Genomic DNA, 17,493 nt, shown 5'->3' on the forward strand with positions numbered 1-17,493 from the left:
TAATGCCCTCAAGGTTCATCCATCCATGTTGTTGCAAATGGTAGAATTTCCTTATATTTCATGACTGAGTAATATCCCATTGTAACATATACATATCACACACACACACACACACACACACACACACACACCACATCTTCCTTAGCTACTCATCTGTTGATACTTTATTGCCACTATTATGCATACATAGTAGTGACGGGGAATGTCCGAGGGAGGAGGAAATGATGCCAGTGACTCTGATGACCACACAGCCCGGGGGTGGACCTGCCGCTGGCCCAGCAGAAGTGAAGGCGAGCGCTGCCACCGCATTTGTCACTCCACCTCACCTATGCCCCTGATTCTAAACAAAACATGAGTCAGCCAAGGCTTGCCCTAGGCTCTTTCCATATCTTAGCTATTATGAATAATGCTGAGATGTATATCAGGATGCAGATATCGCTTCAAGACCCCAATTTTATTTTCTTCAGTAATATATCCGGTAGTGGGACAGCTGAGTCATATAGTAGTTTGGTTTTTGATTTTTGAGAAACCTCCAAACTATTTTCCATAATGGCTATACCAATTTACATTCCCAGCAGCACAAGAGTTTCCTTGTCTCTACACCTTTGTCAACATATGTTTTTTTTTTTTTATATTAGCCATCCGAACAGGTGTAAGGTGGTATCTTATGTGGTTTTGATTTAGATTTCCCTGATGATTAGTGATGCTAAGTGCTTTTCATGTACCTGTTGACTATTTGTATGACTTACTTGAGAAAATGCCTGTTCAGTTCCTCTGCCCATTTTTAATTGGATTTTGTTTTTTTTGGCTACTGAGTTGTATGAGTTCTTTATGTATTTTGGGTATTAACTCCCATCAGATATAGGATTTGCAAATATTTTCTCTCACTTCATAGATTGCATTTTCATTTTGTTGATGGTTTGCTAAGGTAATTAAATGGTGGAAATGGTTTATTTTTATTTGTGTGTTAAGTGCAGCATCTTGATATAGTTCCTAGGAATAATATGGTATGGGTATTTAAATATCAACACTGGACCATGGAGACACACCTCATCTGCTCAGTCTGTGATAAACTCAACCCTATTCCTGCCAACTTTGTCATTAGAAATAACTATATTAAACATGTGCCCAGTAATTTTCTAAACCATTTCCAGTTTTAAATATTTTACCCCAGGGAGTACATAAACAATTGAAATAGCCAAGGAATCCTAGTGCCTCAGAGTCTGCCATGTATCCCCCATACCTCACTTTACAAAATGGAGCAGTACAAAATCTTCAGATGAATGTGTTGTTGTTTCTTTGTCCCCCCCCCCCCCCCCATAATTTTAGAAGCATGCAGCTCAGTCTCCTCTTGGTTAGCCCAGTAAGCTCATGTCCAAATTGTGTTAACTGCAAACGGAAGTGACTCTGGCATTGTCTCCTTCTGGACTATTGACTGTTAAGATCGATGTGTTTCTGCCTTTTTATGTTCTCCTTAACAATAAATCTGATAATAGTGCTGCCATTTAAAAAATAATACAAAATAGTTTCTGTGTACATTTTAAATAATAAGAAAATGAGAGGGTGGTATAATTTCAATGCACAGAGTTCAGATGATTTTCATGTGACAATATTTACCTTGTAAAGGAGTGCTGCTGCTGCTGCTTCTTCTTCTTCTTCTTCTTCTTCTTCTTCTTCTTCTTCTTCTTCTTCTTCTTTTTTTGTTTAAGATGCCTCTAAGGTTCTTTTTTCTTTTCTTTTTCTTTTTCTTTTCTTTCTTTTTTTTTTTTTTTAATATATCTTTATTGATTTTCCATAGAGAGGAAGGAAGAGGGATAGAGAGCTAGAAATATCGATGAGAGAGAAACATCGACCAGCTGCCTCCTGCACACCCCCTACTGGGGATGTACCCACAACCAATGTACATGCCCTTGACCGGAATCGAACCTGGGACCCTTCAATCCGCAGACCGACACTCTATCCACTGAGCCAAACTGGTTTCGGCAAGGAGTGCTTCTTAAACAGAGAAAGCAAGGTTTAAGGGTTTTCTTGTTATTTTTAAACCACTTTTATTTTATATAAGCTGTTCAAGTCTGAGTAATCCTAAAATCACCTAGTACTGAAATTAGTGAGAAAAGAATATATGGTATAGGCATACCTCATTTTATTGTGCCTCCCTTTATTGCTCTTCACAGATGTTGTGTTTTTGTTGTTGTTGTTTTTTTGTTTGTTTGTTTGTTTTTTTACAAATTGAAGGCCAGACCACTCAGCAGCAAAAATATTACTAGTTGCTTTACTGGGTACTGGTTTTATTGCAATGGTCTGGAACCAAACCCGTAGTATCTCTGAGTTATGCTTATATTGTTTTTATACCTGGACATTTCCAGAATTAAGATTTAGCCTTTGCTCTAGTTACTTTTCTTATTATAAGTAGGTCTTGGACAAAATGTATTTACCCCATTTCATAATTTATGCACTTAATGGTTATTAACTTAATGGGAAATCACTTGAAAATAAAACTGATCACAGTACAGCGGAGTGTTCTTATTGAATTGATGTCAGTGCTCATTCAGTTGATTAACGTTGGTGATTCTTTAATCTCTCTTTCCCTGTCTTTCAGCAATCCAGTGTATCAGACTACCTTCCACCTCCCCCTGAGGGGTATGCATTCAATAGCATTTACTCAAGAGGGCCGCATCTGGACCAAGGGGACGGTGCTGCTGCTTTTAAGCCAACGCCTAATCGCCATGTGGATAGGTAATATTCCATGAGCATGGCTGGGAGAGTTGTGAATGTCTGTCTCTGATTTAGTGCAAATAGAGATGCCAGTGCCTGCATTGTTCGTTACTGCTTTAAGCTGCCCATCTGTCAGTCGTTTGTAAAGTTCTAGCTGTTTGCTCATAGAACTGGTTTTGGTGAACAAAACCTCCAGCCCACAATTCTAGCGTAGCACAACTGCCTCGGGATGACTTTCTTTTCTTAAGATGATGTTTCTGACAAAATATGTGAATTAAGAAGAAGAATGGCTTTAAAATTCTCAACTGTTTGCACCAGATGGTCTCTAAGGATTTTTCCAGCTCTGAATCTTTTAAAGGAGATAATCTTCATCTTTTCTCTCCAGAAGCAAACAAATCATTCTTTATATAGAAATATTTAAACTAAAGATAAACTAAAGATAAACTAAATATTTTAATGGAGTCAATGCCTTATCTGCCATTTTACCATTTTGTCTTACTGTATTCTCCCTTTCCAGTTTTACATTTTATTAATTTGCCCACGTTTTCTCTCTTAAAAAATTTTAATATAAGCAGAGATGGGAAATTGAGATGGGTAAGCAATAAAGGAATTGGAATAGGTTCACTTTTTCAGTCTTGTTTTCCAGCCACTACAAGTGAGGCTGACATAAAGGCCAACCCTATAAGACGAAGAAAAGGTGAAATGTTGGTAGCAAGGATATGGGAGAATGATCACTCCAATGAAGTGGGGAGAGAACTTGTTCTCTACTCTCCTACCTCAAAGCCTCACTCGCCACGAGTGTCTTTCTTATTTATCTATTTATCTTATTATCTTATCTATCTCTATCTATCTATCTATCTATCTATCTATCTATCATCTATCTATCTTTCCAGTATGTGCTTTTCTTAGTTGAATCTAAAAAAATGTGAGATTCTGTTGGGAATGATGAGATAGTTAATATTTAACTAAAAGGTGTGAAAATTATACAGGTATTATTCTAATTGAGTGCAAAGAAGAGTCAGCAATGAGTAATACATTTTGAAAATGTCAACATGAAATGCTTTTTAATTTTAGGTGCAATTTTAGCAGATATACATGAAAATCACTTTTGAAGTTTAAAAGTTATTTCATTGAAATTCTTCTTGATTAACTCATTACTCATCCTCATATTTTCTTTTTCCTTTGTTTCTGTCTTAGTTGTCAATAATCAAGAAGTTATTTCAGATTAGTGATTCTTTCTTTTTCCTTTTGTTTCATAACTCCAGTAAATTGGGATGGTTTTTTACACTAGTTAACTAGAAAACAGCGTCAGTTTTCTCATGGAATTTTATATATCACAGATGATGTAAGGGACATTCTTTTAAAAGTTGCTACATATTTTACCTCATTTAGAGAATACTGTGGTGAATTTCATAAATTTAAATGGAATTTAGTGATGAAAATTTGATGAAGGGGGGTATCCAAGTGTATAAATCTTAGAGTTACCAAAACTTAGCCACATAAAGAATTTTTAAAAAATACTTTGGGTAGTGGGTAGACCATATAACTCAGTTGTCTTTATGGAGCCCACCTCTCAGCTGGGCTGTTATATGGGGACTGGATAGTTGGTAGACACTTGAGTCATTAATTATCTGTATTGCTAAGAAAATTTGTCATCATTATTGTAAAAACTGAAAGTTCTCATCTGATATGAAATACACATAGAGTTGGAATTTGTTTTTATAATAATTATTATTCATCTTAAACTCTGCCAAGAATGCAATACATACCATCTGAAGTATATTTACTCTTCAGTAAAATTACTGTGTCATTAGAGAAATCACCTGTTGAACTTAACAGCCCTCACCTTTGAAGGATTATAGTTTACTGCCATTCAAAAGCAAGTAATGTTTTAGAGAAGTCTTGGGTCATTGCTTTCTTCATGTCTACCGTATATTAAATGTAAATCCGTTATTCCAAGTGAGAAACAGAGACCATATCATTTTTATACATTTCAGGTCTTTTATGAAACTTTGGTACATCTGAAAAGTTACAAGGTCTGATTTTTCAAGTTGATAGCTATGGTCAATGTATACCCAGGTTTAATCTATAGAAAGCAAGAAACTGAATATTTGTAAATTCTGAAGTACTATGTAAGTGCATGCTGGCAATCGCTTCTGAGATCCCCAAGATAGCAAAAACTTAAAGGAGAAGTGCAGCCGTTTTCTCCTTAACCTACTGATTATTGAGTGCACAGTTGCAGAGAATTATTTTACCTGTGTTACGGTACTCAGCTCTGCATTATCAGTTGTGCTTATTTTCCACATCGTAGGAAAGAAGAACATGAGGGAGGAAAGATAGGAACTGTTTTTGTAAGTTTGGGAGTATTGAATCTTTTATCTTATGCTCTCCCCCCACTCCCATTGAAATCTTAATAGAATAGGATCATGTAACTAGACATAAGGATGGGAAATCCATGGAACACAGTTTAGAATTCTTATTATTAATAACGTATAATAATGATTTAGCTAGAGTTTCACTTTTTCTCACTTTTTAAATATACCAAGAATAGCCAGTAGTTAGCATCTCTTATAGCTCATCTTTTTTTCTTTGTTCCTGAACCTCTTGTTCTGGAGTCACAATTTAAGAGGAGCCATTTACCTACGGGGACAGGATACATTGTGTTCATAGCTGTCTGAGGACCTTGGTGGGCAGCAAAAAGAATGACCACGTTAAGAGGAGAAGGATGACGAGCCATTTTAGTCCCCTTTGCTTTTCATCTTGTAGAGATACGTGAGGAAATGTGGGGATGTAAATGGAGGAGAAGATTAGAGCATAAAATCAATTCATAGCAGTTAAAGTTATTTTATTAATAAAATGAAGAAAATACTATTAGTTCATTTTGATGTATATTAAGGTTTTATTATATTATATACCAAAGTTTTTTTTTAACTATGTGGTTAAATCTATTAATAGTAAGTTAATGATGAAAAGAAGTATTTGTTTTATTAAGAAAATTTTATCTTTTTAAGTATAGAACTCTTAGGTCCTTCCTATTAAAATAAGTTTATAGTAAATTATTTAATTAATTTGGAAGTGTTATTGGTTTGTACTTAATCCATTCCTTCCCTTGAAATTTGGATAACTGGATAAAGCTTTCCTAAAATTGGACAGTCATAATTCTTAAATATATATTTGGTTAATAAATTAAACATATTACTTGAATAGTGAAATCAACATATAATTGAAGTTACTACTATGGAAACTATCTTCAGTCCCCTTTAATTTTATGTAAAAGACTAACATTGATTTTTTTTCCCACTTAAAAAATATTTTTATTGATTTTTTTAATCTAAAAATTTAACGTTGATCTTTATTCTAATTCTTTCATGGTAGAAGAAGATAATTAACAAAGCCGTATACACAATGTATATTTAGTGTTAAGTAATTCAGACTTGCAGTCTAGATTTGGCTTAGTGCCAACTAGTCTTGTGAATTCTCATTACATATTTTTGCTCTAGCCATAGTTTTTTTCATTTTAATGAAAAGTCCAAAGTTTCTTTTAATTTTCATATTCTATGAAATATCATAAAACTGAACTACTGTCAAAATAATTTGTCGGAATGTTTCCTGGTAGGAATTGACTTGCCTTAGTATTTTACTTCCGTTTTCATCCTTTAGGAAGAGCTAGCAGAATAATCTTTTTTTCTTTCTTTTTATAGAAATTATGAACCACAAGTAACACAACCCAAGAAATATGCCAAATCCAAGTATGACTTTATGGCAAGGAACAACAGTGAGCTCTCAGTTCAAAAGGATGATGTTTTAGAGGTAGTAGCATTTTACTTCTACATACTCTTGAGTAAAGTGGATTTTATTCTATTCCTTTTTGGGAATATACCTAAACCTTTCTCAAAGGAATGCTGAGGTCAAGCAATTATTCTTCAGTATCATTTTATTTTACTAAGGATGGAGAAGATTAAGTACCTGTGTCCTTTTAGGAGGGGAAGTTCTTAATCTGTTTGTTATTGGTCAGTTTGTTTCTTTTGGGGGGTGGGGGTGGGGGTGGGGTTTCTGGGCTTACTTTGCCCTCTTCCTCCTCCTGGGCTTTATTCATTTTAGAATCAAGGCTACTTATCAAGCCACATGTATATGTACCTTATATTTTAATAACAGAAAACATTGTCCCGCTTCCTGTCCTAGAACCCTGGTTCAGATATACCCAGCACTCAGTGAAGTAAGGGTTGTGGGAATAATCTACCATGACTCCCAAGTCTCTTTTCTTAGTTTATAACTGAGTGTTCATCTTTTAAAATTATAATGTGGGGTAAACACAGCAATTTAAAAAAAATAAACATACAAGGTTTGCATAGTTTTCCTTTTAATTCCAAGGATGGAGACAACATGCAGACCTTCCTAACTGAGTTGTCTGAGTTACCTATAAGTACTTCAGATATATTGCAAATACACATTTTTGAGAGGTAATATAGGCCTTGAATAGATTCACGATAGTGGCCCCATACCTGATCTATACTAATAATTGTCATACTTAGTGTAATTCCTAGGAATCATTCATGTTAGAACAACATGCTTATGCTAAGTCAGTTTACTAGAAGCTAAAAAAGGTTTCTTGATCTAGAAGTAAAAATTGAATTTCCTTCATGGTTTTGGTATAGAAATGATGTTTCTATTTTCTTACATAATGACAGATCCTGGATGATAGGAAGCAGTGGTGGAAAGTTCGAAACGTAAGCGGAGAATCTGGATTTGTGCCAAATAACATTTTGGATATTGTGAGACCTACAGAATCTGGATTAGGGCGTGCTGATCCGCCATACACACACACTATACAGGTCATTATGATTTTTGAGCAAAACTTTTAACAAATTTTAAATTTTATTACTCTTAAAAAGGATTTAAATGTGTTTGTGTATGTTAACCATTTTGAGGTTTAATTGGTTGTATAATTTTTTTTCTAGGGTATTTTGGGGGCAATGGTGAGAGACATAAGGAAGAATTATACATATGTTTTATATTTCAGATATTTAGGATTTGCTCAAAATGTTTTTCAGTAAATGATTATTTCTCTGAATGCTATTTTTTCATTCTTCAGTGTTTTCTGCTTGTTCACTCTTACCTTCTATTCAGTGGGTTCCTCTTGTTAGGCAATGGTGCTGGGGGATCCAGTGGCTGGAGGATCCAGCAGTTCATCTGCACCAGCCTTTGCCCTCATTCTCTCCAATGTTCTGCCACTGGCCAACCTTGAGCTTGCACTTATCTCCACCTGAGTGTTTGTTCAGTTTTCCTCTCTTGATTTTAAGTTTACAATGTACTTATGCTATAGGTTGCATGGGTCAGGCTTTCTCTTCTTGATCATTGAACAATCCTTGAGTCCTATGCCATATTTCCAGAATTGAAGTGATGTTGGTTATGGCATTCACCTTCACACCTGGATTCACTTGCTACTCAAGTATTGGGATGTTTGATCTGACAGGATCTCTAGAGTCAGATCTGCCATCAGAGCCAGAATAGATGGGCTGTCCCCTGTGTAGCCTCTAAGCCTGATGTGGCTTCTCTCCCATGTTTCAAGAAGAATTCTTTTAATTTTCAGAATTGTGAGCAAAATATCTTATCTGACCACGTAAAAAATGTCATAAATTTGAGTAGAAGCTACATAGAATATGCCGTGAAATAGTTGATAAAGTACAGAAAGTCCAAACTGAGATTGTGCTCATGTGCTGCCATGACTGTTCATTCAAGCACTTGTGGCTCCTCATAGCAATTGAGCTTCAAGAGTTCCTGCACTTGTCCAGATCCACTCCTGCCTTATTGGAACCCAAGAATCAAACAGACGTTTAAAAGAAAGAATCAGTGTACAATGTATATATCTTTATAACTTAAAAGGGATGGCAATGGGAATTCTGTTTGCTGTGCTTACATTTTGGCTGGTCTGATGTACATCTATATTACGTATTTATTTTATGTTCATTATTTGTCATTAGCTGTTGATGCCAAAGAAGGAGTTTGAGTTATTCAAGGTATGGTCTTTTCCATTTCCTGTGGGTTTTTGAAGTGAATTTTCTGACTTGGTTTTATTACCTTTTTCTTTCCTAAGTTCTTTCTTTCTGATTTCCAGGTGTGGTTACTTGACATAATAGAGGCTTCTGTCTGGTTTATAAATGTGAATTATTCATGCTCTTTCCTATAGAGGTTTTGACTGAATTCTTTAAACAGTGTTAAGGAGTGTATGCTTGAAATGTATGCAAAAAAACAGGGATAGAGTCTACCCCCTTTGAGCTCTAGGGACTGTTTTTAATGTCTAACCCATGACGGACTATTAAAGTCACTATTCACAAGGATGTCCCTCGTAGCCGTACGTGATTGGAATCTGAGAGTTTATATTTTAGGTGTTAAAAACATTACCCAAGTTTATTTCCATTTGTGTGCATGGTTGCTAGACATGGGCAAACTTTCATAAAATATTGCAAACTTGCAAATAATATAAATTCTAAGTATTCCCCCTGCCCTGAGATTTCCTAAGGAGTTTAACTTCTCTTACCTTTGCCTATTTACTGTTTAGGCCTCTCTTTTTCTTCAGTTTTGATTCCTGACTTGAGCCATAGTTGGCTTTTCTGTTTCAAGGTAGCTTCTGTCTAAAATTGAACCAAAAACTATAAATACATATTTTAGGTAGAGAAAGTACTTTGTGAGAACATAAAATCTGTCTCTCCTGTTTTGAACAGAGCCTCATCTTATATTTTTGTCAACTTTGGCACAACCAAGAAGTTTTTTAAGTGCTCACAGGTTTCAGGAGTTTGTTTTGCTACTTTATGTAAATAGAAACTGTGGGGATTGCCTGTTTGGGCTTCTCCCTTTTAAACTTTTAACACTATCTGACTGTCTCCTGAAAATTTCTGGATGCAACTCTGAATGTGGTGAAGTATGTGGACATGTGTACAAAAGCTCTGTGTATGTGTTTATGTGGTGGTGTGTGTGTGTGTGTGTGTGTGTGTGTGTGCGTGCGCGCCCTGGTATTAAAAACAATCTATTTTTTTTTTTATCACCTCCTAAAAATTTGGAGCTGAGCCCAACAAATCCATCAGAATCTTGTAAAATTTTAATAAGCAAGCTTTACAATCTGCCCTTTGCTATCTGACATAAATACTACTCTAAAGGATTTCTATTCTGAAAGCCTGGATAACACACACACACACACACACACACACGCACGCACACATGTATACACATGCACAATGATTAGAGTAAGATAGGAAAGACAAAAGCATCCTTGGAAACATATGTCCATCATTCTATATCTCTACAAGAGTGCTGCCAGATACCTTTTATCTAAACCAACAAGAAACCTTGCAGCTCACTTCAGATTGACAATAGAGATTGATGTAGATTCCAGTGACTCTAACACCCTAACCCGATAGAACTCCCCTGGATTACAAACATATCAAAAGCAATTCTATGTCCTGTTCATCTTCTCATTTATTCACGCCACAAACATTTACTGAATGCAGGCATCTTGCACTTGATAAAGAGGAAGATAGCGCCTGGCATTGAGCAGCTCTGCCATAGAGCCCTGCTCTTCCCCTTTGTGCTTGTGTGTTAGGAGCAGTGACCCTCACTCTCCTCAGACATGGCCCACACACTTTCTCCCATCTCTTCCTCCCAATGATATCAAAATGTTGACGTTTAAAGAAACTTCTTACAAAAAACATTTTGTATTCCTCACTGTACCGCACTAAGATATCTTATGATTCATTGCTTATGCGCCCTTCACGCTCACAGAGAGCAATGGCATTATACTCCAAGGAACGATGCCAGTGACAGTGTCCATGCTGTGTGGCTGGCATGGTTTAAACACTTCACATATCTAATTTCTAATCCCCATCACAATCTTACGAAATAGGCACATTTAAAATCTGAGGAAACTGAGGCTCAGAGATGTAACTTGCCTACAGCCCCATAGCTGTGTGAAGCCAGGATTGGGACCCAGGACTGTGGATTGCTCCACAGCCCGGGCTCTGCTGTACTTAGCTAGTGTGGGAATAGTGCGTAGAAAAGATTGACATCTCACTTTGTATAGATAGAGTTTTCGCTGTTTGAGTGCTTACAGGGGTATTTTCTTAGAATAGCTTCCCCGTGAATTATACTGCGATATAAGTTGATCTGATCAGTCCCCGACCTTGGATTTGGACTTTTGCCTTATGCATCATTTTTTTGGGGGATTGCAATTCTTTAACTATTTTATAATTTATGAAAATAATCCAAATTGTATAATTCACTTAGAATGTAGACATCTTGTAAACGGTGGGGCTAAGGGAATTGGATGTAAACTATTTCCAAAGAGAATCTACAAGTCACCCAATGTGGGAAGTACACACAGTCCTGACTCTTATTTTCTTAAACCGATGTTGCCTTCCTGTGAAGGAGTGCACATAAATAAATAAAGGCCGCTCCTCGGGGAAGGGCACAAGAGCAGCCCTGGCCTGTTGTTCACACGCTGGGTTAGAGGCTGTCTTCTGATGGCAGGGATGCTGGTACCTGGCACCAGTCCTGAAGAGGTGTTGAATTGCCACCTGATGTCCCTGAGAATCAGCCTATTTAATATCCTCACCTTTGGAGTGATTTTTAACAGCTCTGTAAAGACAGCCGTTCCCACCTAATGTGTTTCCCCCATGGCTTGAGCAAAGTTTTGAAAACAAAGGGGAGAGAGGTAATAAAGAATGTATTAAAATGTGGACCATAAAAAATAGATTGAGTGAAACGATAGGGAGAAGGAAGTAAGTGCTTATGAGGGGTGATGGAGAAATGAAGACAAATGACATCTCTTTTGATAGAAATTGTGTTGTAGGGCATTGCAGGGCTTTGCAATATTTCAGCTGTAAACAGGTAGACTCCCAGGGTGCTCTGTCCCCACCTGGAATCTGCTTGCTACATAATGTTTCCCATATTTCTTTTGACTTGATTCCCAGATCTCTTAACTCTGCGACTGTTCGTCTGCTAGAGTTACCATTTTGCCCATACAGATTCTCAAGCTGTATGCCAAGAGCAGAAACCAACCTATCCTCTGTTATTTATGATATACTCAAAGTATGATTTAAGAGGTCTTGCATTTACTATTAATTATTAAGTCTTTGTGCTCTATATGATTATTACAGACATTCTGGCTTTATCAAGGTACTCATAATTATGAATGTCTTGTCATTACCGTCCTGTGAATTCAATAGAAACTGTCTTGTCTTCTCTGTTTCTTAGTAAGAAATAGTATGATCCTGTAGGAAAGCCCCAGTGTAGGTTTTGGTAGATGAAATTCTAGTCCTGGTTCTGCCCCTAACTAGCTGTGTGACCTTAAAGAAGGCGTTTCATGATCTGTGCTCCCATTTGCTCAGCTGTGAAATGGAAAAGGTCAAATTTCATGATCTCCACAATCCAGTCTTGATAGAAAAGTTTATTTTTTATATCCATGTAAAAATAGCCCTCAAGTAAAAGTGGAAATATTTTCTACTGGTAGCTGCTGAACCACTAGCTCTTCTAATTTCATGTTATGAATGTTTTGAATGCTCTTTTTCACGCTCAGTCCAGACATTTAGATACAGCTGGGCAGAGTGACCATTTTAGTAAAATGCCTTCATTTTCATTCCAGCAGACCAACTGATAATATTCAGTTACTTAAAAACATTTTAAATTACTAGTAAGCTCAGAACACTCTAGTCATCTGTTAATTAGAGGTATGGCTTTTAGTCAAGCATGGTTACTTTGTATTTTGCCTCATGTGTTGAGATTTTCACAAATAAATCCTATCTATGCAGGGGTTGGCAAAAGTAGGCTTACAGTTGTGAGTACATGAAATACAGTTTACTCTTATATTGTTATTTATTAATTATTGTATTATTTGTAGTACAACTATAAACCTACCTTTGCCCACCTTTGTTTATAGATAGATATACAAATTACTGCCCAATTTGTACTTTTACAGAATTATAAAATTTCCTGTTTAGACTGCTCACAAGTTCAAAACTAAAACATAGATAGATATTTCCTTTTGTAAAATCATCTTTACAGAAGAATTAGTCTTGTATTTAATGTACTCTGTGTGTATTCTTTATAAGAGCAAGAATAAGATGAACCTATCTCTTAATATTTTAAAAACATAATACTCTAATACACAAATAGTTACTGAAATACTCTATACTGTTTGCACTGTCGTGTGAGTCTATATAATTAGTTTTCCATGGCTGGATCAGAGTCGTGGAAGTTAATTATATTTTTACAAGCTCCTTCACTGGTTGATTTGTGGGCAGGTAATTTTACTGTCACAAACTAATTTGCTAACATTTTCTGATATTTGATGTGAAGTATAACTGATATTATTTTAGTTCTATCTCCCATGTTAACTTTCTCCTGTGATGTGATTTGCTTTACTTTTCTAATAGCAATTACTTGGGGAGCTGTCAGAGGTAACCCGCATTTGTCCCTTGTGGCACTTCTTTTTAATATAACTTTTTGAATTTCATCTCTGGACTTAACACCCTCCAAATGTCCCAGCTGTGCCTAGTTTTCACCACAAAGTTCCAAAGAGACCAAATTTAGAAGAAAAAAAAATGTGTAGTTTACGTTTTTAAGAATAGTTCAGTTTTAATGGCTTTGTTGGGCTTGCTTGCATAGTTTCCCCTGGGAAGCAGTGTCTTGCAGGAGCTTATCTCCAAATACCTTTCTTTAATCCTGGAGAATTCCTACTGAGCTTTAGTGGCTGAAGAAAAGTGACTCATTCTGACTTAATTATCACTAGGAAAGTAAATTTTCCATGAAGTCTAGTAATTCTGACTTATTTCAGAGAAAGAATAAAGCCAGATTTTGTTTTAAACATCTTTAAATATGCGTGTGGGAGATAAAAAGGCAAGAGTTGGGAAGCAACAAGATATGATGTAAAAATAGGTCAACACCAAGGTGACCAATCATCCCAGTTTGCTCAGAACTGAAGTGTTTGCAGGGACGTGGACTTTCAGTGCTAATACTGAGAAATTCCTGGGCAAACTGGGAGGAATTAGCCAAGATTTCTTTTTGGTTTTGAAGTTCCAGCACCCTTGGTTCAGGAGGAGAGCGCAGGGTGCCATTGTTCTCCAAAGCATTCCATAAACTAAGGCTACATTGGAGTCATCAGTTCTCTACCTCCGACCAAAAATAGGCAAGAGAAGAAATACTGAACGGAAGATCAGTGCATTGGATGATAGGTAAAGTGGAGTGGAGAAGATAGGAAGGAACATAGAAAAGTGAATTTGAGGATCCATGGTGATTCTCTTTTCCCCACTTCCAAAGAAAAGCTGACTTGGTTGCCATTTCAGAAGAGGGTGTCATGATTTGAGGAAGGCACGTTTCCCCCTTTTCATTTCAGGGGTTGGAAGCTTGAGGCAGGAAGAATCAAGAAAAGGGGAAAATAGCCGAAACCAGTTTGGCTCAATGGATAGAGCGTCGGCTTGGGGACTGAAAGGTCCCGGGTTCGATTCCGGTCAAGGGCATGTACCTTGGTTGCGGGCATATCCCCAGTAGGGGGTGTGCAAGAGGCAGCTGATCGATGACTCTCTCTCATCGATATTTCTAACTATCTCTCTCCCTTCCTCTCTGTACAAAATCAATAAAATATATTTTTTTAAAAAAGGGGGGGAAATAGCCCGGCTGGTGTGGCTCAGTGATTGAGCATTGACCTATGAACCAGGAGATCACTGGTTCGATTCCCTATGAGAGCACATGCCCAGGTTGTGGGCTCGATCCCCCATGTGGAGTGTGCAGGAGGAAGGCAGCCAATTGATTATTTTCTCTCATCATTGATGTTTCTATCTCTCTCCTTCTCTGAAATCAATAAAAGCATTTTTTAAAAAGGAAAAAGGGGAAAATATGCAAGTAAAAATGTATGGCATAATTTATGAAAATTTTTCATATGGTTTCTTTGAATATACATATATGGTTAACCAAATATACATATATGTGTACTGTTGAAGCCTCTGGTTCTGTTGGGTTACCGATGGAGTTGCATTATGGAGCAGTGACAGGAGAACGAAGTGAGGCACAGAGAGCTGGTGAGCCTGTCTCCGGCTCCACTGTGACAATAACACACAGTGGATTCAGTTTTCCACAGTATTATTTTGTTAGCAGAACACTAGCTGTTCTTGTTTTTTTTTTTATAAAAGCTGAAAATATGAATCATATTATGGAATGCAGAGCTGATAGCATTTTTTTTTTTTTTTAAGCTTTAAAAACAGCAATTTAAACTCTGACATTTTTGAAATCCTATTGTGAGAATTCACTAACCCTTCATGTTGTTATGTGCAAAGGACATTCCCATCAAGGGAACACTGCATATATTTTAATCGGATGACTTTGGTGTGTGCTAAGTATTACATTTTGGTGATGTTTGCTGTATTTGGTTTGCTTTAAATATTTTATTGGCCCAAATATAGGAACATTGTTTTGTGTTAAATAATTAAACTCTTTTATTTAATTAAACTCTTTTATTTAATATGTTAGTAATGTTTCTAGTCCTTGAGTGCTGAGGGGGTCAGCAGTTTCTGCTTCTCTCACATCTAACTCCATGGGTGCTGCATGAATCTCAGCTGCTCTCCTTCCCCCTTCCAGCACCTAGCAGCATTATAAACACCTCTCCATTCTGCTTTCATCCTTGCTTTGTACCCTTCCCACCTTCTCCACCCACTGGCTGGTGAGTCGTAGCTTTGAAAGAGAACAGAAAAGAGCCAAGGTCCTGCCCACGCTGGTTTCCACAGGTGTTACTCATTTGCTGTGAAGCGGACTATGATGGTTGGTGTGTTGTTTTTTGAATAATGATTTAATTAAAAGTGATATGTGTGTGTGGTGTGTATTTTTATGTTTTTGATCTCTGTGGAAATTGGGGAGGCCTCTAACTATCACCATTACCTTATATTTGGGCCAATTTAGAAATTAAAAGTAAATAGCACTTTTTCAACCAAAGGACCAGATTACCAAAAGGCCTGCATTTTGTACTTTATTTGCTAATCCTGGATTAACTAAAATTGAGTGCAGTATCTAAACTTTATGCAAATTACAGGTCCATTGCTCTGTATAGTTGACTCTACACCAAAATAAGTGCCTTTTGCGAATTTGGGACTTGTTTTAATGCAGTTTTCTATTAGTTAAAATTATTTTATTTGAAGTTTTAGCTATTGTGTGTGGTTTAAGAGGGAATATACATGAATACTGTTTTATAATAGCCTATAGTGATTTGCAAGTTACTGAAAGTTATTGTGTATTCTATCACATCCACCTTTTCTAATGCAAATCCCCATATGGCCTTTGTCCTAATATATACTTTTGAGTTTCAGTCATCATTTAATTAGATGTACTATTACCCTCAGCACTATCCATCCACAGCATTCCCATTTTAACACAGAAAATATTTAATTGTAAGAAATTAGCATTAAGATGATGGCACATAGTTATGACTTGAATAAATGAACGTTTAAAAATTGCTTGCTTACTTTACAGCAAAGTTCTTTTAGCTACTGAAATATTGCCCCTCTTTTAAACAAATTACTTAGAGACAAATTTAAATATTTTTAATATAACATACATTTAAAGTAAGGAATAGGTAATGCTCTATGTTATTGATATTTAGCCTTCCAGTGCAATGAGAAGTTTTTATGAATGGAAACTATGAAATAATCAGAAATCCTTTGACCTACCCTGGTTGTGTATGATTCCAAGATCAAATATAGTTTTCTTAACATTTGTTATTATTATTAATATTTCTATTTCCTATTGGTATATTCTTTTGACTCCTTAATTTACATTTTGATTTTGAATAAATATATAGAGTATTCATTTTTTTAATGATTATTATACTAAACAGGACTGGGATGTGTGTGTCTATGCTTGTGTGTATATACACACATATGTAAATTTGCAATTAAGTTTACAAATAAATTGCCAAAAATGTCCTGTCAAATTATACTTTGTTTCCTAGACAAGGTTTATGTTTTTACAACTTCAAATTAATTGTTTGTCTTTTTACAGAAGCAAAGGATGGAATATGGTCCAAAACCCACTGACCCTCCCTCTGCTCCATCACCTCCTCCAACGCCAGCACCTGTCCCTGTCCCTGTCCCCCTCCCGCCGACCACTCCCGCACCTGTTCCCGTGTCCAAGGCCCCTACAAACGTCGCCCGTCAGAACAGCAGCTCCAGTGACAGTGGTGGCAGTTTCATGCGGGATAGCCAGAGGCACAAACAGCTGCCCGTGGACCGTAAGTTCCCCGGGGTGGGGGTGGGGGAAGGAGCGCACAAAAACCGCACAGTGCGTTCCGCAGGGTAAAAGCACTGCTAGGTAAAATACTGTTCATTATTGGTTTTACTGGCACCAAACATTAAATATAAATAGCAGTCCTTTATAGGTGCATCATGCTCAGTAGATTGCAAAGATTTTCACCTCGTTTTTTTAATCCTCCAAGTAATTCTGAAAAACAGGAAGCTCTATCCTCCAGTGTGTGTATTTCTACACATATTCCAACATGGTTGTGGTGGTGGGATGAAGATTCTGGAACTATACATACTTGAGTGTGCACAGTGACACACATCACGTACTGACTGTGTGTCCTTCAACAATTTAATAATCCTCTGTACTTCGATATCTGAAAAATGGGGGGAAATAATGGTTTCTACTTCTACAGGTGATTGTGAAGATTCAATGAGATAACGCAAAGGAAGCACTTAGATCAGTTGTTCTTGGTCAGGGGTGATTTGTGGTATTGTCTGAAGCTGT

At 36.7% G+C, this 17,493-nt stretch overlaps 1 protein-coding gene across 3 annotated transcripts in view; it reads left to right on the plus strand.

Moving 5' to 3' along the window:
• Positions 1-17,493, plus strand: part of EPS8 (EGFR pathway substrate 8, signaling adaptor) — a 156,752-nt gene that overhangs the window by 127,905 nt on the left and 11,354 nt on the right. For all 3 annotated transcript variants that reach the window (XM_084877907.1, XM_084877908.1, XM_084877909.1), the window contains 4 exons: positions 2,600-2,736; positions 6,417-6,525; positions 7,404-7,547; positions 16,750-16,978. In XM_084877907.1, coding sequence (XP_084734033.1) covers positions 2,600-2,736; positions 6,417-6,525; positions 7,404-7,547; positions 16,750-16,978 — 619 coding nt within the window. The remainder of the gene's footprint in view (positions 1-2,599; positions 2,737-6,416; positions 6,526-7,403; positions 7,548-16,749; positions 16,979-17,493) is intronic.

Source organism: Pipistrellus hanaki (assembly GCF_964339955.1).
Source record: "Pipistrellus hanaki genome assembly, chromosome: 3".
Classification (NCBI taxonomy): Eukaryota; Metazoa; Chordata; class Mammalia; order Chiroptera; family Vespertilionidae; genus Pipistrellus; species Pipistrellus hanaki.